Here is a 27,993-nt window from a genome sequence, read left to right as displayed (position 1 = left end):
GGAGGAAGAAAAAAAGAAACAAACCTATTATGTTTAATTTCCATCAAAAATCAAAATTACTCAAGGGCCAATGAAGTGAAAGGCTAAAGTTTCTTTTCTCTTCTATGTCCAAAAACAAAAACAAATAATCAATAAAATTATTGAACACCTATTTTGTACCAAGCACTGTACTAGGAGCTGGGAATATCCAAATATCAAAAAACAACTCAAACAAACAAAAAATTAATATCAATTCCCTGCTCTCCAGTTGCTTAGAATTCTGTTAGAAATAGAAAAAAACAACTTGGTTTATTCTGCTAGTGGGACCCTGAAAGCATAACTTCCAGTGCTCCACACACTATCAAGATTCCTATAGCTTTTTTTTTAAAACTGAGAAACAGTCTCCTTTCTTTTTTTGTCCATCTTTTTTGTGTGTTTCATATATCCAATATTTTGGAGATATTTATCACTACATTTAATTCTTGGTGATATAGTGAAAAAGCACCAAGTCCTTTAATTTTTTTATCATATAGAGTTTGGGGTTTCCTTACCAAGTATCACTATTTTAAAACCAATATTCTAGATATGATAGGTTCCCACATAGTTTTTCTTTAATTGGCTTGGGTAGGGCTTTTAATGGAGGAATAGTACCCAAGCTTCTTGACTCTGTTTGCATAAAGAAGCTACCTCTGAGGTGGTGTTTTAGTTCAAATAGACAAAGCTAGCTAAAAGCTTGCTCATTGGTGAAGTATATCAAAGTTGCCATCCTATTTTTAAGCATTCATCTTTCTTCTTCTAATGGCTCTGGATTGGCCACAGCTCATAGTTGCATTTCAGCTATGGAGAAAGCAGCTTGGAACATTTTCATTTCCACTAAGAGAAAAAATATTGGATATTGAAAATAGGTTGCACCTTGCCAAGATAGGGAAGGAGAGCTTGTAAGTCTAAGCCTGGGGAATATACCTTTTGCAAAGTAATTTTTTCCCTAGGTAGGCAGCCTTATCATTTGGGGGGATTTTAAAGGCTCTTAGATTTCTTGTTCCCCTCCCCCCCCAATCCCCGTGGCCTATTTATTAGATTGATCAGATTTCCAGGTGTGTTCTAGGCCTATGAACATTAATAGTGCATTGTGCTGTCTATCATGCGCCCCAGGTGTGTTGTCAGGGATATGGCGAAACCTGCGGCCCGCAAAACACCAAGGAATGCTGAAAACCAGTCTCACCAACCTTCACCGTGAGTATGGCATTGGTTTTATTGACTGAAAATGTACTCTCTTGCACAGGTCTTTGCCTATGCTGTTGTATGATTGGTAGATGGATGTGTTTTATTTATAATATTCATTATTATAAAATATGCAATTGAAAAAATAGGAGACGGCCATTTGTAGTAAAAAATCATTAATATCAAGCTAGTAATAATTACCTCAGTGCTCATTAAATATATTTTGCAAGGAAAGACTCAATTTCTCTAATTTTTTATTGTAGACTGAAAGAAAATGAAAGACTTTGAATGATAAAAATCCATCTAAAGAATTTTTTTCAGGGCTCAAGAATAGCAGTAATTCTCCTGTTTTATCAGTAGAATGTTATATGCAAAACTTTGAAACTAGAAGACAGGAAGGGGTGGGTTTAATCTATTTGTGACATTTATTGGCTATTTTTGAAAATTCATCCATATCCTAGGCCAATGCTGAAGGGATTTAATCAAAGAGTTGTATATTAGCACAAATAGGTTGTTTCCAAACAAAGGAAGTTCCCTTCATTAAGGAAAGTAGAGTCTGAACTAAAAATCATAGATATGTTGATAAGCAGGTAAGGAAAGAGACAGAGAGAAATAGACATAGAGAGACAGAGACAGAGAGATAGTTAGAAACAGAGATAGGGAAAAGAAACAGAGAGATGAATGACAAAAAAAATTAGGTAAATAAAGACATATATGTAGAAAAATCAGTTTTCCATAATAAATGTGATCTTGAGAGCAGGAATAAGGATAAAGAAACAAAATTCATAGATAATACTTGATACAAATTGCCTCATCTACCATTATTCCATCTAACAGAAGAGAGCAGAATTGATTTCTCAGAGACGGTTTTCTTTGATATGGAGATTAAGTAAAGACAGGGAAATATACACACACTAGTGAATATTGTTGGAAAGAAAATATATTTCAGATGGAGATTGAATTAAATTCAATTAAAGTAAGGCTATCTAAGAAAAAAATCTAAATAGCTATAACATTAAATGTCTTCTGGAAAAACATTTTTTTTTTTTACCCAGTAAGAATATATTTTTCCTAGAAATTTACCTTGACCAAGGTAATGACCTCAATTTAGTCATTATCTCTAGGTATGGTGTTACATAATTACCACTTATGAGGAAAATAAATGATTTTCCTGATATTCAAGCAAAAGTTTAGGAAGCTCAGATTTGATGGTCAACAGAATTCCAGAAGGATTCAAGGACTCTAAAAGTCTTTAGTTTCCAAAAAGCAGCCATGATAAAGTAACATCAACAAAACAATATAATGAAGAGTATTCCTTATTGCTGTGCAAACCTGAAAATAATGAAATAACATAAAGGACACCTAATTTTAGGCAAAAGCTATATTATAGATATTTTTGGGAAGTTATGAATGTTTGAGGTATGAAATTTCAGTGGATTCATAAGGCCTATCAATTGCACTCAAAATAGAACATCAAACTTAACAAGTAAAGTGAGGATTTATAATATCAATTTGCAGGGTTTTTCTTCTAAATAAAGAGAAACATGACAAATAACATAAAAATTTTTTCTCTTTAATTATAGTGAGGGGAAAAGTTGGCTAAAATTTATGTTTTAGAAGGAAATGTCAAATTCAAGAAAATGCCTTTCTTTTCATGGTGATGTACATCTTCAGTGATATTCTGAAAGCATTCTCCTCAAAGTTTGGCATTTCTGCTACTTCCTAGGACAATGTTCTTTTTCCTCTTTCTTTCAGTTTGAATGGTTGAACTGCAACTTTGGATGTGTATTCCTTTTCTAGTATTGATCTGCTTGAAGCAGTCTCTGGATTAACAAAACAAAAAAAAACAATACAAAACAACAGCAACCCATTAAAGAATCATCATTAATGTAAAATAATTTTTTTTTTTAATTTCTTGTCAATCAGAGAAGTAATGAAGTCCCCCATTTTTATCTCTCTTTTAAAACTATCAGCGTTGGATGTGGCAATCATTCATTCTCTTTCAAAAAATTCTCTTTTCAAAAAATTCATTCTCTTTCAAAATCCAAGATTTTGTCCGTCTGTTTTTGATCACCATATATTTACATAATTTGTCTAATGTAATATTGTAAATTAGAAGTAGGTTGACATGTATTTCATTAGGTATTGTTTCCTTGAGGGTGAGGGAATATTCGAGACTAGAAAGAAAAAAAACTTTGCCTCCATTTCCCTACCTGGTACATATTACTTCAGAGGAAAAAGGATTAATGGAAAACTCTTTAGAATCCCCTCTCCTCCCCCCCCCCCCAGCTTTCTGGAGCTCTCTTCTCTCAGCAATTTAATTCAGGAACCAGCTAATAAAAAAAAAAAAAAATCCTTCTATTAGGCAATTCACAAAATTCATCATATCTGATTCACTCCTCTCTACTATGTTCTGATGCCCTTGGGCAGAAATCCCACTCTTTCTCAAAATTCTGTTGAAGAAAAATGATACTTCTCTCTGAAAATGACTGACACTCTTTGGGGTGCTATTGTTACACAATAAAGGCACAGATTTGAGGAGAGAAAGACAAATGCCTATTGGGTGAGTAATGGGAGATGGATATCCTAGTATCATGTTAAAAAATTCAGTATGGATTAAAAAAGCAAAAATGATATATGTTTGACTGAATCAGTAAAACTATAGGAGTAGAAAGAAATACATGTGGAATCGAGTATACAGGATGTCTGAATGTAAAAAATGATCAGTTTATTTAGTATAAATGGAAAGGGACCTAAGAAGTAATAATGTTAACATGTTGCTGACTCAATAAGATCTTTGTAGTATTTGTATCTATTTTCAGATAAGGAAATTAAGAAACAGGAAAGTTAAATTGTCAAAATCATCACATTGAGACTGATGATGACATGGATGCACATTTTTGCCATGGAAAAGGGAATGAAGAGGCAAATGTCAGGAGATAGAATAATACTTGAAAATTATAAGGAGGTAGAAGAGGAGAAAGACTTAGAAACAGTATGCTTGTTGTTATAGTCCTTAATATACCATTGGATGTGGTATATCTGACATAATGGAATTTTATATTTTTCACTAGTTATTGTTCAGTCCTTTTAGTCATAGTCTCTGTGACCTAATTTTGGGGGTTTTCTTGGCAAAGACACTGGAGTGGTTTCCTATTTCCTTCTTCAACTCATTTTACAGATGAAGAATGAAGAATGGCAAAAAGAGTTACACAGCTATTACGTGGCCTAAGGTCAGATTTGAACTCAGGAAGATACAACCTTTTTTTATTTGTTTGTTTTGTGTAATGTCCTAGACCTATGATGGACAAAGGTGTGGCAAATCCCTTTATTTATGCATAATGGCATCTCAACTATAACCCATACTCTTAAGGAGCTGATTTAAGTGAACAGCCAGTGACAATACATATAGAGGCAGGACCTGACCCCTAGTTTTTATTCACTGAAGCTTGCTGTCTATTCAATTTGCCATACTACTTCTTAAATGGACAGATACATATGCAACAACTGGCATATATATATATATATATATATATATATATATGTATATAATTATAGGAATATTTTAAATATGTGCATATATTCTTATAAATATATCATGTATATACTTATACACATACATGTATATACTTTTGCTCAATATAAAACACTCAAAATGTTCATTTCACTTATTACTGTTTTTCAAAATATTTGTACCCTGTGAATTATCATAATGCAATCAAAATATTAAAGATGTCAAAATATTGTTACTGTTAACCCCTCATTTAAACAGGCCAATTTTCAGATTTATAAATGAAATCTACTCTAAATTTTATCAGGACAGATTATCCACACAGAAACATATTTTCAGTTTTTAATTAAAATCACTTATTTTAATTATTTTTGATAAGATCATTGTTTTTATTCAGACAAAAAAGATGAGTTTTTTGAAAGGCAAATTATTACTAATCTGATTCAGGAAACCATAAAGCAAGTGAGGACAGTGAAAATACCATTGAATTTGGGGCTAGTGCTTCTATTAGTCTGAGAAATGATGTTTTCAATCTCCAGTATTTGAACCAAGAATTATTAGTGCCAGAAAAAAGATAAATAAATTGTATATTTTCCATCTCTTTTTTCATTAGGGATTTATAAAGTGGCTTATTTTTTGGCTGGAAGTATATGTGAAATCTCAGTATTTCAGACATATCCATCCTCAAATACAAATTCAAAACTATATGCGATCACTTGGGAATCATTCATGAGTTGTATTTTTCCACATTGTTGTTGTCTTCCATCAGTATTGAGAATTGACTATGCATATATGTATTTTTGAACAATTTAAGCATACTAAAAATTACCATATAAAAAGCATATATATAAATTAATATTTAAAATATTAAAAATGCATGTAGTCCATTCTGTATTCTATGTGTTAGAGATTATAATATCAATAAGTTCCTATGTTAGAATTTATTCTAAACTTACTTAGGTGCTCTGAATTACCAATTACTCACTTATGCATTTATTCCACTATTTCTCTAAAATTATTAAATGCTTATACCACTATATGCAGATCATTGGGCTAGCAGATGAACAGATCATAGGAGCTGAAAAGAACATGATTCCTGCCCACTGGTCCCCAAAGGCAAATTCATTTTTGGTTGTAAAATGGGGTAACAGATCATCTAAGCAGTAAGAAAACTTCAGGATCTCACAGGCTGGCCAGTGTTTACATTACTACTTGTTGTGCACATCCCTCATAAAAGGTCCCAAGTCTAATAGCAATATAATATATAATCACACCAGCCTTCTATGTGATCAGACCTGAATCTTTGTGGCACTGCTGATCACTCACAATATTTTAACCAATAGAGAGAGTAAAGAGCTTTAATAGGTGTGTGTGTGTGTGTGTGTGTGTGTGTGTGTGTGTGAATAACAATAGGGGAAGACTGACCCTTCCCTAGTTTGGATGACCTAAAGCCACTGAAAGGAATAAGGGGGTACCACTCACAGAAGACCATGAGGTTCTGGAAGAGTGGAAAGAAAGATTATCATAACAGTAAAGCAATGCTTGGATTACTCTACCTCAAATATGGTTCTGAGGGGAAATGAACTGTGTACACAAATATATTATGAAACAAAGCAAAAGATAATAAATATATAGAAATGGTACAGAGTAGTATCAGCATGAGAGGAATAAATCTGCAACTTGGAACATTAGGGAAGACTCTTTGAAGAAAGCTATAGTTGAACAGTGAGCCTCAAGTCAGGAAGATCTGAGTTCAAATGTGTCCTCAAACACTTCCTTAATGAAGTGTCCATCAAGTCACTTAACCTGTCTGCCTCAATTTTTTTCATTTGTAAAGAGATGATAATAATGACACCTTATCTCCTAATGGTGTTGTGTGGGTCAAATGAGATAATATTTGTAAAGTGCCCTTAAAACAATATGTAAATACTCATTATTATTATTAATAGCTATTTTAACTTCAGTTTTGAAGAGAGATCATTTCACTTTATATCATACTAATTTCTGTATTAGTTCTATCTCTCCTAAAAGATAATAAACTACTTGAGGACAGAGAACATATCATACTTTTCTTTGTACCTTTTCAGCATCTAGCCCACTTTACTGAATGTGGTATGATCTTCATAAATGTTTATTGATCTACTTATTGATCTTTGACTAAATTAGTATTTTTCCAAGAGGAAAAAAGTGACATAAAAGATAAATTGAGAATTGTGATGTGAAAAATGCATGTCAAATCCTCTGCCCTCTCACTTTGCTTAGATATTGTATTCATATCTAAGTCAGTCTTGAAACTGACAGGAAGGCTGCTCTCCAAAGATTTCTTTTAATAGGCATCCTTTTCCCAATCTCAAGGGCATAAGCTATATTCAGCAATAGTCATCATGATGCACATTTAAATCATACCATGGGGACTCAAGAGGACCAACATACATGGGTGGAAAATGAATGTGTAGATTTAATCATGGGAAGATGGTACTTATATTCAACAAAATTTAAAAATTGTCTCCCTTAAATACCAAGGCTGCTTGGCACTTAACATTCTTCTTTGTAAATATCTGCATAACTAAAATTATAAATCATTGATAAACTGAGATGACGAACTCTATATAAACTATAGAGTTTATATATATATGTATATATATACATATATACATATATATATAAACTATATATATCTAGTAAACTATAGATAAACTATAGTTCCAAACTGAGGTTAAATTCAGTATAAATGTTTTCATGAAATCACAAGAGTGTTTCCCTTGAAAAAGCCAGGGAAGTGGAAGACATCTTGAACATATTATTATAGATATTGTCTGATATGAACATTGTATAGGATGCTTTTGCTTAATTATTTTTCTCTGGGAAAGTTGGTGCTGGTGGCATTTGTAAAATTATTATGATATAGATATGGGTGGCATTAATAAATTAGTTTTTAAAAGGAGATATTGACAGTTTGGAAATGTCACTTGGTCAGTACCTAGTAACATTTACTGTTTTGTAAAGTTGCCAGGCCAGGAATCACGTTTTTTGCTCTTCCTTATATCCCCAATGCTTGGCTGATCATCAAATGCTTAATAAATGTTTGCTGATTGACTGAAGTGGTACAGTAAGAGCAATAATGGATATAAACAGTACTAGGGATTATTGGTAGAGTATGGCAGAATAGACTCCCTTATTCATAATTGTCCTGGCCATACATATAACAAATATGTGATGAAGTACACGGCAATTATTTACTTTAATCAATAGTCCATAGTACTGTAAACCATTAATTAAAATAATTGATTGACATTTACTTTATCTCTGTATGCACCCATTATCTTAAGATGAACCTATTATGTCTTACTTTATAAGTGAAGTAATAACAAGGAGCACATAAAGGGATGGGGGAACTTGTTCTTTCATAAATTGAAAGGTAATGAAGAGAAATCCCTTGGAAACAACTAGTTCCTCACAGTAAGGTAGAATGTAAAGGATCGGAGGGAATATTTTGTAGTGGAAGATCCAAGCCTGAAGCATGAGGAATCAAAGAAAAAGGAGTAGGGATTTAATCAGTATTTGAGAGGAAACCATTCTAAGTCATATAGACAAAATTAACATGACAAATCCATCCTACTAAACTAAAATTATTCTTGTATGTACATATATGTGAACATCCATGTATATACATACAAAACCAATTTATTTTATTTGGGATCTTGGTACAGACATGTGGAATCTTTGGAAGAAGGAACTACCAGTGTAGAAACTCCCTGTATCAATTAAAACTTGCTTAGCTAGCACTAGTGGATGGAGCACCAGCCCTGAAGTCAGGAAGACCTGAGTTCAAATGTGGTCTCAGACATTTAACACTTCCTAGATGTGTGACCCTGAGCATGTTGCTTAACCACAAATGCCTCAAAACAAACAAACAAACAAACAAACAACAACAACAACAACAACAACAACAACAAAACCACTTCCTTAGCTCTGCAATTTAAAATCTAAGAATTACCTGGATAGTGAGAGGTTAAACAATTTACACAGGATCATATAGTCAGTAGGTATAAAAGAGAAGATTTGAAGTCTTCTTGGCACAGAAACCAGCTCTTTCTCTATAATGTCATAGTATTTCTTTATCTGTTCATCTCTCTGTGTGTCTATATAATTATTCTCTCCCAAGTTTTTCTCTGTTTTCATGGTGCAAAATTGTATAAGGGATTGAATATTGGACTCAGAGCTCTGGACTCCATCCTACTTTTGTATTTACTAGATATGTCATCATATGCAAATCAGCTAACTTCTTTAAGACTCAGTTTTCCCATTTGTACAATGAAAAGGACAACATTTCTATTCCTAATCTTTACATTTGTTATGAAGAAAGTGTCTGGTAAATCTTAAGGCATGATACCAATCTCAGTTAATATTAGGTGATTAGGACTGGACTTGTGCTTTCATTTCTATAAATTAGTCCTGGATAAGGAAACTCAACAATAAATGCAAGTTGGCACCTTTTCTATAATTTATATGTATAAAAGATTAGGAATGGAGCAGCTGGGTGGGGCAGTGTATAAAGCACCAGTGTATAAATGTCTGTGGTCTCAGACATTTAATACTTCCTCTTGGTGTGATCCTGGGCAAGTCACTTAATCCCAATTGCCTCAGAGGGGAAAAAAAGAAAGAAAGAAAAAAAAAAGATTAGGAGTCTTGGAATACTAGTAGTTAGGATTCCCTAGCAGTATGTGTTAGAGGTGGGCCTTGAAGTCTGGTCTTCTCAGCTTGAAGATCATTTCTTTATCCACTATATCACACTGTCTCTTGAACTCTTATTAAAAATATAAAATGCTATGAGCAAACAAGTTTGTCATAAATATATAAGTTTTAATATTCTTAAATGTTTTGCTTTGGGAATGTAATTTAGCATTTGAAAGGAGTTTTAAATAAAAGATAAAATGTGATTTGGGCTTTTCATTGTTAATCAATGTAATGTTCACTGAATTGAATTGCATAGTAGACTTAAATAATGAGGTAATGGATTTAATTTTTTTTTTTTCTTTTGGGGAGGGTACTGTATTATTTTCTTTTTTTGTCTTCTATCAAGATTCAGCTCAGGTGTTAACTTCTCTGTGTAACCTTTTACAATTGTCCCTGAATTATAGTGCTCCTTCCCTCCACAAATTATGTGACATTAATTTATTGAGGTTTACATTGTATTTCGTAGTACAATGTAAGCTTCTTGAGGGCAAAGACAGTCCTTTCTGTTTATCTCTCCCATACTTAATGTTTTTTTTTTTTTTCATTTTCAATTTTTCATTAATTCCCGTGAAATTCTTGACCTATTATTCTTTCAAATGAATTTTGTTGTTATTATTTCTAAGTCAGTAAAATAGTTTCTTGGGAGTTTGATTGGTATGTTCTCTTATTTTATTGAAGAAAATGGAGATATATAAATGAATAAAATGAACCCCAAGAAGAAATTATACAGCCTGGAGAGTTGAAGGAACTTGCTCAGTGTCACACACTGAGTAGTGGCAAAGCTTGGGTGAAAATCTATACCTTCTTTCAATACGTTAAGAGGTGATATTATTACTGGTGTTGATAACACTCTCAGTTGATAGTAGTATACAAATATTTTGAATCACATAGCCATAGATTCATAAATGTAAGAAACGTTAGGGGGTATTTAGCCTAACCTCATTTTGCAAATGAGGAAACTAAGGTGTCAAAAGGTGATATGCCTAACTGGATGTCATATTGGTTAATACCAATAATAGTAATAGGAGATTTTCACTAGATATAATTTCAGTGGTATAGGGATATTTACGGGGGAAGAAACTCCTTCTACCCATGAAAGTTAGCATCTTCACAAATTATAATCTTGGAGAGCTGCCTAGATTATTGAAAGGTTAAATAACCTTTTTTGGGTCACATGAATAATATGTATTAGAGGCAAAAATGAAATCTGGACATTGGCTTTGAGGCCAGTTCTTTATCCAATGGGCAACAGTGCCTATATAATAATAATAAAAATAATAAATAGTAACAAACAGTTATAAAGCATATATTTTAACTCATTAGTAAGTGCCAGAGCTAATATTTAAATCTAGTTCTTTTGACTTCTAAATGTAAGAATCTTTCCTTTAATCCATATTGTTCCACCTTCAAATTCTTTTTTTTTTTTTTTGGGGTAGCAAGTTTATTTATTTTTAATATACATTGCTTTATGAATCATGTTGGGAGAGAAAAAGCAGAGCAAAAAGTAAAAACCATAGGAGAGATAAAAAAAAAAAAAAGAAAAAAGAAATGAACATAGCATGTGCTGATTTACATTCAGTCTCCTTAGATCTTTTTCTGAATGCAGATGGCATTTTCTGCCCAAAATCTATTGGGATTGCTTTGGATTGCTGAACTGCTAAGAAGAACCAAACCTTTCATGGTTGATCATCACACATTCTTGCTGTTATTGTGTATAATATATTTCTGATTCTGCTTGTGTCACTCAGCATCAGTTCATGTAAACCTTTCCTGGTCTTTCTATAATCACTTTTAAAAACTAATATTCTATTCCCTTCATATACCACAACTTGTTCAGCCATTCCCCAATTGATGGGTAAGCAGTCATTTTCCAATTCTTTGCTGCCACAAAAATTTTTGCCCATGTGAGTCCTTTTCCTTCCTTTATGATTTCCTTGCCATATAGACCCAGTAATGGCACTGCTTGGTCAAAAGGTTTTCACAATTTTATAGCCTTTTGGGCATAGTTCTAGATTGCTTTCCAGAATAATTGTATAATTTCACAACTCTACCAAGAATGCATTAGTGTCCCAATTTTCCCACATCCCCTCCAACATTTATCATTATCATTTTCTGTCATCTTAGCCTATCTGAGAGGTGTGAGGTGGTACCTCAGAGCTGTTTTAATTTGCAGTTCTCTAATCAGTAGTAATTTACACCTTCAAATTCTTAAGGTTTACATTTTCTTCAGCATGAATACTTTCTTCACTGACACATATAATAATGCTTCCTTAACTTGTTAGGAAATCTTTGAGTATGATTGCATGCCCCAATTCACCATGCTTTAACCAAACTAAAGATAAATCCATTTCCATTTTATCTTCTAGAGGATATGTTCCTTGGACATCATCTTGAAGATTACTTCCATACCACTGGAATAAAATTTTATTATATTCAGGGACCAATGTGGGAAAATGAAAAAAGAAGCTAGTTTTAAGAACATGTCCTTAAAAAAAAAAGTAATGAATAATCCATGAACTTCATAAGAGTCACAACTTTAGGATTAAATTAACTGAGACACAGTTGACACGTTTATACATATTTCAGAGATGCCAAATAAAGACTGAAGATTAGCCAAATGAGAATCTATTAGTTGATCACCTGATCTTGGTTTACCAAGAATAATATGTTAGACACTGACTTTGAAAGCATATACAGAGAAGATAAAAGGAGTCAGTGCCAGTAATAATATTATCTGAAAAGTGTTTACCTCAAGTTGGGAGCCAGTTTAGTCTCCTTATGAATCATTGCTTTTTCCTCTACGACTGTAATATTCTATTGTAACAGAATATATATATTCAATATGAAAATAGTCTTTCTATTCTGAGAGGATAGTAAAGATGTAAAATTAAGATGCCTGAAACTAACATTAAAGAGATCTATTCTCACTAATATTCCTCACTAATTTTATAATATTTATAATATTCTCACTAATATTCCTAATATTAGCAGTAGATCCCCTTAATATAAAACTCTTTGTTGTACCAAAGAAAAACAGTTGAACAAAATCTACTGATTGATAAAGTAATTATGTATCATATCCAACATTCTCCACCCATAGTTTTTCACCTTCCTTCTAAAAAAAGAAAATGTTTTTGTCATTTGTTCTTTTTTTCCATTACTATTAGAAAGAATATACTGTAGAGAAAAAATAATTTATTGTGCTTTTCCCATTATAGGTACTCAAAGAATATTAAATGAATGAATATAGCAAAAAAATAGTATCAGTAGTAATCCTACTTTCATTCATTTTGGAGCTCCATTGGCTAACATAGATCACAACCTTTCTAAAAATATAGTTGTAAAGTATTGTCTAAGGAAGAAGAGAATTTATAGAATTTTTTGACAGCCATGCAACTAGTTTCAGATGTAGTATTTGAAGTTAGAGCTTCCAAAGTTCATCACAAAATCTACTATACCACTATGCCTTTGAGATACTTAAAAGCAAAAGTTCTCAAACTTTCTGATCTCAGGATCTTTTTACACTTTTAAAAATTATTGAGGGTTCCTCTATGGACTTTTGTTTAGATTGAATATATCTATAGATATTTACCATATTAGAAATTTAAAACATCTAAGTACTATGAAAATTCTGGGTGATTATTTCCTCTTCTTTGTTTTCCTTTTTAAACTACCTGAAAAGGTTTCATGGACCCTCAGAGTTTGCCCTACCACATTTTGAGTATTCCTGTCTAAGAGGAACTTAACATCTAATATCATGAAATTAGCATCAAGATTTAGATACAACTATTAAAATCTAATGAATGTTATGCCTTCCTTTGGGAAGTTAGGTGATGTACTACAAAAAGTACTGACCTAGAGTCAAGAAGACCTCAATTCAAATCTGGCCTCAGCCATTTAACTAGTGTATAATCTTGGGCAAGTCACTTAACTCTGTCTTACTTTCTCCTCTGTAAAATGAGCTGAAGAAGAAAATGGCAAAACACTCCAGAATCATTGAAAAAAAACAAAAAAATTAAAAAAAAAACCTCTCAAATGAAGTCACTGAAAAACAAATGCCATCTCCATATATCACCAATTCTTGCCCCTTGAAATTCTTCCTATGCTTTAAGGCACAATTCTACCTATTCTTTCAGACTACATACCAATCAATCAACCAATAAGTATTTATCATGTGCTAGGCATTGGGGAAACACAAACAAAAATTATACATATTTATTATAGGTTAGGTGCTGAGGAAATACGAACAAACATTCTATCAAGGAATTTATTATCCAGCAAAGAGACAATATGTACACATAAAGGAATAAGGATAGGAATTGAAATTGAACATGTGATTTCACTAGTACAAGGAATTCCCAGATAAAGAAACTCTCTCTGCCATTCCAGATCAACACCTTTTCTCAATGTACTTAATGTGGAAAAGTTGTGGCAGATATTCAGAGAAGTTAGAGATTATATTATATAGAGACAATAAAGGTCTTGAGGAAGTTCAAGTAGTGGAATTTTATTTTAAGGTAGTGGAGAGCGATTTCTCAAAAACAAACTTTCATGCTGAAAGCAGCATTACAATATTCCACAGAGAGTGCATTTATGCAAGTCTACTATGCTAGACATTGTGCTAAGCACTTTCCAACAATCCTGTAAGGTAGTTGCTGTTATCCTCATTTTCTGGGTTGAGAAAACTGAGACATGCAGTAATTAAGTGACTTGCCCCTAGTCATACAGTATCTGAAGCTAGATATGAATTCAGTTTTTTTTTTTTTTTGACTCTTAAGTCCAATGTTCTATCAATTGTTCCACCTAATTGCTCAGAGAAAGAGTTCATTTTGTATACTAAAACCATTGTATTCATCTAGCTATGGTGTAAAAAGAAATAATGGAAATAACAAAAACATAAGTAGGAGAAATTTTGGATGAAGCATCTAAAGAACTTGGTGATTTATTGGATGAACTCCTGAGCCTGAATGAATAAAAGATCAAGAGTCAATTTGACATCTTATAATGTAGTAATCAACAATGATGCAACCAGATTTTAAAACATGTTCTTATATATTGAGCCCTGAAGAAAAATGGATCAGAAGTCATTAGGTAAAAACTGGATGTACACTTGACTAATATGTTATACTAGGGATCCTTGATCAAGTGTAGATTAGACTAAATGGCTTTTGAAGTCTTTCAGCTTTGAGATTGTATAATTTTCTGAATATCTTCCTTTCTCAATAAGTGTTATTTATTTGTCAGAATTTTGCTTCTCCTCTCTGCTCTCTCTCCTCTAGGCTAAATATTCTCTATCCATTCATCCTTCTATTGCTTGATCTCAAAGCCTGTTACCCTCCTACTTATTATCTACTTCATTTTATCAATATTTTTTCTAAACTGTTACATCCACATAGTCCTGATCAGATTACAATGTAGCATACCCTTCCCCTTCTGGGCACTGTTTGCATCTTCTAATGCATTCTTAGATTATATAAACCTTGAAGTCTCTTTATTATTTATACTTCTTATATTGAGTTTACATATTACTAATAACCCCAGAATTTACCTGAATTATTATTTGCCAATATTACTTCCATCTTGTACTTTTGAAGTTTTTTTTTTAAGTCCAGATATGATATTATCTTTATTAAATTCCATCTTATTAGATTGATCTCAGTGTAATAGTTAATGAAGATTTTTTGGGATACTGACCTTGCCCTCCAGAATATTTTAGTTATCACTACCTTCTTTAGGTATCCCTTTATCATCATCATCAATAAAATCATTAAATACATGGCAGATCCTTGGGGTCCTTCACTGGATACTTAAATCTCCTCTAAGGTGTCTCTAGGTTAAATATACAATGTTCTTTCATCCAGTCCTTGATTGTATCATCTTAAGGTTTGTCAATCTTCCAACCTGATATTATTGACTACTCTTTCAGTCCTGCCTTTCAAGTAGTTCCAAATTCATCTACTTATACTATTGCCTAACCAATATCTCCCCATCTTTTCATAAGAATTGCATGCATGTAATTAAATCAATACTAGCATTCCTTATAAGGATATCTCAGTCAGTCTGTTATTCCCATTCCCTCTGACTTCCTTCTCTAAAACACTTTAGCACATTCACTACTTTTCTATGAATTAACTTCTATTAGAATAAAAGTTCCTAGAAATGGAGGTTATCTTGCTTACTTGTGCTTATTTTAGCAGTACCTACTACCATGCCTTACACATAATAAATGTTTTTTTTTTCATTTACTCATTTGTGCTTTATTCATTCATTAACACACATGCATTAACAAACATACATGCTTAGGTTAATTTGATCAAAAGCTCTTCTAAAACCTTGATAAATTATAACCTTAACCTTCTGCTGACCTGAATGTGTTTGGAGACACACCCACACACATTCACTAATCCTTTCTAGTAAAGTTAGTATGGAAGAAAAGAGATTAAGTATTTAAATAGATCTAAAGGAGAGGCTTCAGTCATCTTCTAAAAGAAATTGAATGATCATTTGTCTATCATGTTAAAGTAGGGATTTCTTTTTGGTATGGGTTGAATTAGAACTATGGGTTGAATAGTTTGAAAGAACCAGTAAGATCCTTTCTAACTCTAAATTCTGTGATTCTGAGTGAATGAATATTCCATGACAGATATATTTTCTCCATTCTCATGAGTAGGATAAGACCCAGCATCTAATGAGTGTTTTGAATTCCTCATTGAGACAGGCTATAAAGAGAGAACAATGCCATCATGAAATGTTGAGATGATCAAATATTTCATAATGGAAGTGTAGAAGCAATGAACAGCAAAATGAATATTTTTATTCTCAAGCTTATTACAACATGTAATTTCAGGCTTTATGTCATTGTATATCAAAGCCAACAAGGTAAGTTTTTATAAGATAATTTGCAATTCTACTACTTATGAGACAAGATACTCTTAGATGAAAAAGAAAACAATAAAATAAATAACATTCTTCCTGAAATGAGATATATTGCCATTTCTTTGCAGCCAGCAATTTTTAACAACAGACTTTCTTCTCCATTCTCTTAATCAAATCTCTGATCCAGATTGGTTAGCTCTTATATAAACAACTCCAGCCTTCCCTGGGTCATCCTTTCTGTATTTCTCATTCTCTTCAGCTAATTCTTTAGTGAGGCTGAGAAAACTATCTTCCTTGGAGAAAGATTTATGGGAAAAAATGGTTTATTAGTTATATGAGGATTTGTTATCCTCATTAAAGAAATCTTAGGACAAACTTCCAGATAATTTCAAAATTTATAGATTATGTGTGTTTTAAAAAGTATCTTCTCAGTTTATTTTTAATTATATATTCTTCTCTAATAATGCCCAGAACTGAAAAAATATGAAATCCTGGAATATGAAGGTGTTAGGGTTGTGCATGTGTGTGTGTGTATGCATGTATTAGGGTAGATTTTCACGAAGTCAGGAATATTTCCTTTTCCAAAGAGTTTGTTGCTGAGAGAAAAACTGATCAACAATTTATTGATCATTAAGTAGCCTAATTAATAAATTGGTTATTAATAACACCAAAACTGTTGTCGCCCTGCTTTTCTCATTTGTAACATGTCTATGAATGAAGAAAATTATTTTCACAGTTGGCCAAAGAATAGACTGGAAAGGATAAAGGGAGATAAGTTAGAAAGTCTTCATAATAATTTTGGCAAGAAGTGATGAGTAACTAGAAATGTTATAGAGATAAAATTGATTGGGCTTACACATAAGTGCTTAATTTACACACAAGTGCTTAATAAATGTTTGTGGGACTTAATTGAATTGAATTCGTGACTAATTGAATGGAGAATGTGGTACTGAAAGTCAAAGACAGCTTGGCAGACACTTTCTCTGAAGAATTGTTCTGACCCAATATAGGGAAGCACACTTGCAATAATATGGGGACTGCAGAGCATGGAAAAGAGCGAATGAATGAATGAATGAATGGATGGATGAATGAATGAACAAATATTTCTTCACTATTCACTATGTGCCAAGTACTGTGATAAACACTGGGATTACATATAGAATAGTGAGACAGTCCTTGCTTTCAAGGAGCTTAGATTCTGGAGGCAGCTCTTAACAAGTAAAGCTGGAGTTAGAAAGAAGTGAATTCAAGCCTCCAATACTTACTATTGTTGTTGTATTGAAGTTATCTGTCTTTTTTTCTTAAAATGGACCATGACATCAGGAATATGATGCCATGACTTGCATATAAATTGGATTTAAGTGAGGGAGAGTTGTACAAAATTGCCAGCCTCACTTTCTCCTCTATGGCCATCTGAGTTCAGTAGCAAGATATCCTTCAGCACAGGTAGAAATGACCCTGGATATAATGGGAGAACTCTGAACTATTAGAGAGTGACAAAAAATTTTATGAGTCAAAACTTTCTTTTCTACTTTTTAGTAGCTGTTCTACTGAGGAGACAGAGGCCATAACACAAGCAGAGAGGGTTCAAGCCAGGATTCAAGTCTCTATAGGTTTTCCTCCTGTGGCTGATAGAACTGGAGTAGAAGAAGGGATTTTGGTCTAGGGGTGCTACAGCAGGTTGTTGCTGTTTCCAAGTTCTTGGGCGTTAGCTCTTTGAGTTATCTTCATCAATTTGGGCACAAGGATGAGACAATTTGGGATAGTAACAAGTTGGCTTAAATAGGGATATTCAGATATGGAGTCAGACCTATGTTAACTGAGTGACTGTGGGGAAATCACATAATCTCCTTAATCCTAGTATCCTCATTTGTAAAATGGGAATGCTATCCTTTGCACTATATCTTGATTAGCAAGTGCTTTATAAAACTTGAAGTATCATATAAATACAATCCCTACTATGTGGGATTGTATGAATGCTTTAGCATTTATTGAGGAATATAAGTTTATTTATTACCAATATCCTATAATGCTAGGCAATTTTTCTGTGTTACTCACTAGTGGTGAATTCATACTCTTACAGTTTGTTCACCAATTATCTCATTCTAGATAGTTGGGAATACTTATAGTGGTGTAATTATCACCAGTATCTGGTATTATATTAAGACATTGTTGTTCATCAATCATATTTAGTTATAACTATATAAGATTTCTTCTCAAATGGCAAATAAAATTATGGAATGTTATACTTAAATGTGTTTAAAACTTTTAAAAGTGTTATTGTATATGATATTCCCCAAGTTTTTATTTATAAATAGGAAATTAAGATAAAATATAGGAAAAACTTCCCCCCAAGTTACAAAAAATTGTGCTAAAATTATAATGTTCTTTTTACTGGAGTCAAATCAATTCAATAGACATTTATTAAGCACCTCCTATGACCCAGCAATGTGGTCATTAAGAGTTGAACATAACTGAAACGACTCAATAACAAGTCAACAAAAATGAATCAGACATTGTATGGTGGCATAGTAAGGAGCACTTGATTCAGAAGAACATATATTTGAATCCTGTTCATTCCATTCACCAGATGTGTGATTTAAGACAAGTTATTTAACCTTTCTGAGTTCCTTCTCTCTGAAGGTAGATTGGATTAATTGCTTCTGAGATCCATTCCAGTTCCAAATCTATGACCATATTGTAACTTCAAGTCCACAGAAAAGACTTTCAGATACTTAAAAACAAATTACATGAGTCCTTATAAAATTCTGCTCCAGTTCTTTCAACTAGAAATTTTTTTAATTTTTTAAAAAATTATTTTATTTTAAAAAAACAGAATAAGAAAAAGAAAACTGAAAAAGAATACAAAACAAAACAAAAGAACATTGTTATGTGCCCAGCAGAACATCAGGGAAGATTCAAAATTTGTAACAACAAATTACTAATTGAAGAAAGTATGTGTGTGTATACACACATATATATTAGTCAAAGAAATTATATTCATGAGTGTCAATCTTTTCTTTATTTCCTTGTAAATTGTTCTTTTTTTCTCTGTTGCACACCTGTTTTACTTTATTCTTTTCTCCCTTTCATCCCCTCCATCACCACCCCCAAGCAGTCTGTAGTTAAGAAAGGATATATTTATGTATACATATGTAGATATATACATATACATATATGCATACACACATCACTACTCCCTCACATGCACATACACATATGTATCCTATATCCTATACTTGTTGACTCTTTGCTTCAGTTTTGCACTTTAACTTGCATTAAACTCCCTCCATCTATGGATCCCTTCCTTGTCTTCTTCCCTCACCTTTTACTTTCCCATCTGCTCAACCCTCCTCCCTTATTTCTTTTTAGATTTTGGAGGGTATTATACCCTACATGGTATAAATGTAGTATTACCTATTTAACCCATTCCTAACATGAGCAGGTTTTCAGAACTGCAAGCACTCCTCTCCCTACTAATACCTGTGTCTATTTTTCCTCTGCACCTCATTTATATAACATGATTACTATTTTTACCTTAATTCTGCCCCAATCTTTCTTTTGAGCTATCCTATCATTGTTTTCAATCTTAAACATAGGATATATATTTCCCATGCAAAAAAAAAAAATTAAAAATTTGTTCAGGTTGAGTCCTTTGAAACTGATCTTTGATATTGGCACTTACATGTTAAATTTTCTGTTCAGATTGGGTTTGATTGATGGAAAGTCCTAAAAATCTGTAAGTTCATTGAATATCCACTTTTCCTCATTCAGTATTATAGATAATTTTGTTGGATATGATATTTTTGACCAAAGGCCTAGTTTTTTTGATTGTTGGTGGATATTGTGGCTGCTGCTAATTCCTATACAATTCTAATGGTAGCATGAGTGTATTTAAATTGTTTTTTTTTTTCTTGTTTCCTGAAAAACTTTTTCTTCCATCTGGAGGTTTCAAAATTTGACAATAATATTCCTACAAATTTTCCACAAAAGGTCTTGTTGAGATGGTAATTGGTGAATTTGTTTCCTATTTCTATTTTCTTCTCATGTTCTACCACTCCTAGACAGTTTTCTTGGATTGTTTCTTACAATATTGTGTCAAAGTTCTTTTTTTGGTCACAACTTTCAGGCAGTCCAATTATTCTTACATTTTCTCTTTTTGATCTGCTCTCCAGATCTGTTGTTTTTCTTATGTTTCACATTCTGTTCTATTTTTTTGTTCTTTATAATCTGTTTTGTTAATTTTTGGTCCCTCATAGCTTCACTGGCTTCTCCTTGCCCAATTTCAAAGAGTTATTTTCATCTTTGAGACTCTGTATCTCCTTTTCTAGTTGATTAAATTTTTTTCATAATTTTCTTGTTTTTCTTGGATTTTTTTAGTTTTTCCTCAATGTCTCTCATTTGATTTTTAAATTCTTTTTTCTTCTTCTATAAATTCTGGGCAGGGAATTATTTCACATTACTCCTTGGGATAAAAGATTTTTTTATTTCAGTGGTCTCATTTGACATAAGCTCTTCTCTTTGCTTTTCCCATAGTAAGTTTCTGTGGTAGAGTTCTTTCCCCTTTGCCAATTTATTTGTTAAAAATAAGAGGTATTTGGATAAGCACCTCTAATTGTGGGTTAGGGGTGCCTCAAGCTTCACTTCAGCTCTTCCCTCTGACCTGGAACCCCAAACTAAGAACTCCACCCTCCAGTAAGTGCTGGCAGTCAACAACATCTCTGCCCCTCTGCTTCTGCACTTGCCTGTGTGCCGGTTTCTTCTCACTCAGAGACACAGCTCTGTAGTACAGTTGGGTGTGGCAAAATTAGTCAAGCTTCCCTCAATCTTCCCAGATTTAGATCCTGGAAGGTAAAAGTTTCTGTTGCTCCTGCAGAGGCTCCAGCCACACCCACCAACTCCAGGGCTCCTCACGGTGTCTACAGAGCCAGCCTAAAGGTGTTTGCACTTCATACAAGTTAATCCCTGGCTCTAGGGTCTTTGTTCAGATCTTCTGGGGTTTCAGATCTGTACCTGGAAGACCCCTGTTCTGTCTCAAGTCTTCATTTTTCACCAGTATGTGTTTATCCTGAGGCACAAATTTGGTGTTTGTGGGGGAAATCTGGAGAGCTTGAAATTTACCAATTTATTTTTCCATCTTCCTACAATCCTTCCTGTGACTAAAATTTTTATTACCAAAATATGTAGAAGGAAATTCAGTAAGTAGTCAATTTTTATAGACGATTTCCTTTATGCTGAAGATGTCACTTTTGAAATTACATCAAAACTTTTCATATTTTGAAAATAGTCATTTTAACAACATTCCCTGTTAGTTTTGAGTGCATTGAGTTTCACAAATTTGTTTAAATGCTTTCCCCTTTACTGTTTAAAGTTATAATTAGAAACATATCCAGAGAACCCAGTTTTGTGTGTGTGTGTGTGTGTGTGTGTGTATGTGTGTGTGTGAACTACAAAGGCAAAGCATTGTCTATGCACTATGATTATAATTGAATGTTATTTATGTAAGCAGGTAGGTGACTCAGTGGGTGGAGTCAGGAAGACATGAGTTCAAATGTGAACTCAGTCCCTTGCTGTGACCCTGGGCAAGTCTTTTTGCCTCAGTTTCCTCTTCTATAAAATGAGCTAGAGGAAAAAATGGCAAACCCCATCCAGCATCTTTACCAAGAAAACACCAAATGAGGTCATGGAGAGTTGGACCCAACTGAACAACAAAATTATTTATGTAGCCTGGCACGTGTCTGTGCATTTGAGTCCCATTTCTACCAAAAACTGCAAGCATGACTTTGGATAAATTCGGGGTTAGTGTATGCCTTATCTACCTTTTCAATTGTATTGAATTGAGTATTCAATTGTGAGAGTCCAAAAAGAAAATCTAAGGAAAGCACAATGTCAAATGCTGTATGATATAAAAATGGAAGGTTTACAGATTTCCCACTTTCTCTATCAAGCCATTCCTGATCTTCCTCCATTCTCAATAGTAGTTAGTATTTTCACTCTGCTCAACTTGCTTTATATTTACTTCCATGTTTCCTTGTCAGATGGAGCTAACTCTTAATCCTACAGATCAGGAAATTGAGGTCCAAAGAAAGTAAGTTACTTAGTGAAACCTATACAGCTATTTAGTATAACATTTTTAACATTTTTATCCCCTGGACAGAATTCTTGCTTCTAAACCATGCTAATCAGAGCAAATATGAGATCTGAAAATTACAACATACAATATATTAAATATTCATTATATTAATATTATAATATATATATAATATATATATAATAATATAATATTAATATATTATATTATATTAACTCCAATGAAGTTAACACAAGATACCACAATTTTCATAACAGAGTCCCACTTCGGTGATTTACTACACAGCGCTTGTTGGTGGATGAGGTAGTGTATGGCTATTGGATGAGAATGGTTATGTTTGTCCATCTCTTGGTTAATGCAAGCAATTACTCCTTTCTTAGACCCCACCATGCTAGGAGCACCATCAGTTGTCATGCTGGCTAGTTTAGCCCAGTTCAGCTCCAAACCATTCATAATTTTGCAAACCTTTTCATAGATATCCTCCCCTGTAGTTGTTCCATTGATGCTTTACAGTGCAGCAAGCTCTTTTATGACTTCAAAATAATCATTCATCCCACAAATAAAAATTAGAAGTTGTGCAGAATCAGGAACATCATTGCTTTTGTCAAGTGCCAAGGAAAAATATAAAAAATTTTTTTTATGGAATTTTGCAAATGCTGATGCAGATTGTCTCCCATTTCTTCAATCTTCCATGTAATTGTAGATCCTGAGAGACTCACTGTACAAAATAAATAGGCCTTCTCTGGACACATCTCTTTGGCAACAGAAGGAAGGCATTCTTTAACAAATTCTCCCTCCACAAATGGTCTGCCAGTGCATGCTGTTAGCTTGGCAACTTGAAAACTTGCTCTCAGTGATGAAATATTTAGCTGCTTCTGCTTCACAAAAGTATTTTGCTGAGTTGTCAATGTATTTTTCAGTTTTAATATTTTATCTTTTCTCACTTCTCCAACCAAACAATCATATTTATCTTTATGTTGAGTTTCATAGTGTCCACACAAATTATATTCTTTGAACAGAGATACTATATTCTGGCATATCAGATATACAGCTCTTTCCTTGTATTGTATGAAAAAATAATTTTAAGTCCACTGTTCTTTGAATATCCTACACTCTGAGTCAATTTTTTTTCTTGACATTATTTCCTAGGGATTCCAAATTGCTATTAGTAAAATACATACATATATATGTATGTATTTTACTAATAGAAATATATATATATATATATATATATATATATATATATATATATATATGCAGCACTACAAAAACAATATACCAGCAATAACTTTGCCCACACAGAGACATACAGATTGAAATGCTCAGCTTCCTCCAAGCTGCCTCTGTGCTGTGATGTCTCCTTTTCCCATACTCTCTCTCCTGCTCTTCGTGCTTCTGCTTCTGACCTTCACTGCTGCAGTGAATTCCCCCTGCAACAGCTGTGACATGCGCAGCATGCACTGTACATCCCCTGGGCCTGTCTGTTGTGGTGGCTGCCATTACCGTATAAGGCTGTGGGCCATCAGTTCTCTGTCTTCTGCATCTCTCTCCCTTCCCCAAACCACACACCCTGGCCTGGGAACTCACCTCACCTTGGTATCGCCTCACACTCTGTCTCCGCCGCCTCAGCCCAGTGCTGGAAGTGTGAGTTGCTAAAGCGAGTTTAGGTCAAATGTCACTTCCGGTCTGATTTTATCATAAACTGGCGGGCCGCATTAACATCCTCAGCAGGCCGCATCTGGCCTGTGGGCCGTAGTTTGAGGACCCCAGCTTTATACAATACAAAATACAGAGGAGATCAACACCATCATATTATATAACTTTTTTGTTTTGTTTTTGGAAAGTCATGATTTCTTCTTAACAAACTTCTCATTGAAGTTCAATCCATGGAATAGTTTTTAAAAATTAACACTTATAGAAGTTCAGAAGAGAGAAAGTAGATATAATAGGTAAGATGTTTGTACATAGAGAAAGAGCATCAATGAATTAAAACAGAATGGGTTTTTATCAGATGTAGTACCTTATCCCAGCTAATTCTTAAGAAACAGACAAGTTTCATTAGTGATTTAATTTTTTAAAATTTTAATAGCATTTCATTTTTTCAAATATATGTAAAGAAAGTTTTTAACATACATTTTTGTAAAGCTTTGTGTTCTAACTTTTCTTTCTTCTTCCTTTAATCCCTATCTCCCTAAGATAGTAAGCAATCTGATACAGGCTAAATATGTGCAATCCTTTTTAACATATTTCCATATTTGTCATACTGTACAAGAAAAATACTATTTAAATTTAAATGAAGAATGAATGCTTAAAGAATCGCTAGTTTGGACAGGCCTGTTACACAGCTCTATGATTCTATAAAAATATAGATTGTTTTTAAAATATCAGTGGAATAATTCCAGGTAGATTGACTCTCTATAGATACCTATTTGCTCTCATGCCCAAAGTTCATGTCTGTCTAAACAAAAACATAAAAAAGCAGAGCTATTTTGGTATAATTGACATTTTGACTTGTTGAATATTTTTAAAATGGGAAGACTGCCAAAAATAGAAAGCAACCCTGTTGTCAAATTTTCATGCTTCATCTTTCTTTTCTCTTTTTCCTCCTCCTCACTTCTTTTTGCTTCTTTTCTTTTTTTTAAAAAGTCTTCTCTGCCTTACCTTCATTCTACTTTTCTTTCATCTCCTCTTCTACCTCTTTTTTTTCCTCCTCCATATTCATTTTTCCTTTCACCTAGGTAGTTACGTGACAGAGTGCATAGAGAGCAAGATGGGGAATCAGGAGGACCTGAGATTGAATCCTACCTGAGATACTTATTGACTGTGCAACACTGGGCTAGTCACTTTATGAGTTTCCGTTTCCTCATTTCTAAAAGTGGGTTAATAATAAACATTATCTAATAGGGTTGCTAGGAGTTTCAAACGTGTTAACATGTAAAATATCTTGCACATCCTAAAAATAAATACTAGATATATTTCCTCTTCTTCCTCTTATACATCATCTGTTTCCCTTTTACCTACATGTACTTTTCATGCTCCTTTAATAGCATCTGTTTTTTTTTTCTTTTCTTCCTTCCTCCTTTTTTCTTTATTTTTCCTTTCTTTCTCTTTTTCTTTTACTTCTTTCCATGTTTTCTTTTTTTTCTTTATCTTCTTCCTTTTCTTCACCCTAATCTCCATCTTCCATTTTTAGCACATAGTGACAAAACTCCCCAAAACAAAAAGTCTAGGTAACATTGCCAATTTGCAACAAAGAAAGAAAATTGATCATCAGTTGCTGGTTACAAGTAGATTCCCCACTGCTAATTTACTCTCTCACATAGCTTTAAAAAAAAAATTATTTATTATTAACATTATTTCCTTTTTAAAATTTGAACTTCACATTGTCTCCCTCCTACCCATTGAGAAGGCAAGCAAAATGATATCAATTATACAGATGAAATCATGCAAAATCTGTTTCCATATTAATCATATGGAGAAAAACAGCAAAAACAAACAAACAAAAAACCCAAAATCAAAGGCAATTATACTTCAGTTTGCACTCAGAGTTCATCAGTTTTCAGGATATGGATAGGCTTTTTACATTATGAGTCCTTTGGAATTGTCTTGTATATTCTATTGATCAGAATAGCTAAGTCTTTTACAATTGATGATGATTGCAACATTGCTATTATGTGCATAATGGTTTCCTGGTTGCTTTCACTTCACTTTGTATCAGTTCTTGCTATATATCTTGCCATGTTTTTTTTTTCCTGAAACCATCTTCCTTGTTATTCCTCATATTACAATATTGTCCCATTGTAATCTCATGCTACTTCATTCCTTCAGTCATTCCCTAATTGATGAGCATAGCCTCAATTTTCAGTTCTTTGCACCATAAAAAGAGCTGCTATAATTTTTTTTTTTGTACATATGGATCTTTTTTCTTTTCCTTTGATCTTTCTGGGATATAGGTTTAATAGTATAATTGCTAGGCCAACTGCTACCAAAAGGTAGACAGAGTTTTACAACGCTTTGGGCATATTTCCAAATAGTTCCAATTGTTGGACAAGTTCACAATTTCGCCAGCAATTCATTAGTGTAACTATTTCCCTTATCCTTTCCAGCTTTTCTGATGGGTATAAGGTGGTATCTTAGAACTGTTTTAGTTTACACTTTTCTAATCAATAGTGATTTAGAACATTTTTTCATATATCATAAATAGTTATTTCTTTTTTTGAAAACTTGCTATTCATATCCATTGATTATTTATCAATTTTCCTTTTTTTTTTTGTAAATATGACTTCTTTCCCTAGATATTTGAGAAATGAAACCTTTATCAGAGAAACAAACTATGAAAATGTGTATTGCATCATTGTCTATGGCAAAGTTTCTTAAACATTTTTCACTCATAAGCCCTTTTTACCTGAGAAATTGTTATATGACCCTAGGTATACAGATATATAAAATATACAAATCAAACAGTTATTGATAAATCATAATTTTGTGAGTCCCACATTCATAACATGTGGGGTTACCACCCACAGTTTAAGAAGAAGCTGAGGTCTGTGATATTTTTTAGTAAATTGTAGTTTTCCTGATTATCCCTTTTAATTAGGCTTATTTTTGCTTTTACTTTGTCTGAAATCATGATGATGATCTCTGCCTTTTTAATTTCAACTGGAACATATTAGATTCTGTTCTTTATGTTAACTTTGTTGTCTTTTTACTTCAAGTGTGTCTCAGAAAACAATGCTGTAGGATTCTTTTTTCCTAATTCATTCTGCTATTTGCTTCCATTTTAGGGGTGAACCTATTCCATTCACACTCAGTTATGACTACTAATAGTATATTTCTCTCCATTCAATTTTTTTTTTTGTTTACCCATCTTTTTATTTTTAAATTCTGTCCCTCTTCAAAAATCTTTGCTTCTGACCACTGCCTTCCTTAATCTAACCTTCTCTTTTATGACTCCCCCCCATATGTCTTATCCCCTTCTCCTCCTATTTCCCTAATGGATTAGACATCTAGACAACTAAATGTGTGTGTGTGTGTGTGTGTGTGTGTGTGTGTGTGTGTATGGTGTATATTTTATTCTATTTGAACCAATTCTGATGAGAGTGATATTCAAAAATTGTCTACCCCATCTCCCATTTTCCTCTTTCCTATAAAAGCTTTTCCTTTCTGTGTTTCTTTTCTGTGCAATATTTCCCCTTATTTTACCTCTCCTTTGTCTATGACAAGGCTTTTTAAACTTTTACCACCCATGACCCCTTCTTCTTTCTATGTATACTTCTTGTAACTACCCAAATAATGATAAAGTTCTCAGGAATTATATGTGTTATCTTCCTATATAGGAATCTTGTGATTACACTTTTTGACATTCAAATAAATGATTCAAAAGAAGCATAAATAGGTAAACCTGAGTTAAGATGTTTGCAAAAACTCTTGATAATCCTCTATTTCATTAAATATCCATTTTTGCCTTTTAAGTATTATATTGGTTGTAATCCTAACTCCTTTCTGTTCTAGAATACCACATCCTAAACTTTCTGCTCCTTTAATTCGGTAACTGATAAATTTTGTGTCATCCTAATTG

General features: G+C 33.0%; 1 protein-coding gene across 19 annotated transcripts in view; it reads left to right on the top strand.

The window, feature by feature from the left end:
• The window catches only part of RIMS1 (regulating synaptic membrane exocytosis 1), a 695,397-nt gene that overhangs the window by 136,580 nt on the left and 530,824 nt on the right, over window positions 1-27,993 (top strand). For all 19 annotated transcript variants that reach the window (XM_031964645.1, XM_031964638.1, XM_031964642.1 and 16 more), the window contains exon 2: window positions 1,132-1,212. In XM_031964645.1, the coding sequence (XP_031820505.1) occupies window positions 1,132-1,212 (81 nt within the window). The remainder of the gene's footprint in view (window positions 1-1,131; window positions 1,213-27,993) is intronic.

The sequence above is a fragment of the Sarcophilus harrisii genome, chromosome 4, assembly GCF_902635505.1.
Source record: "Sarcophilus harrisii chromosome 4, mSarHar1.11, whole genome shotgun sequence".
NCBI classification, from domain to species: Eukaryota; Metazoa; Chordata; class Mammalia; order Dasyuromorphia; family Dasyuridae; genus Sarcophilus; species Sarcophilus harrisii.
Note: the sequence above shows the minus strand (reverse complement) of the source record. Positions and strands in the feature narration are given on the sequence as shown.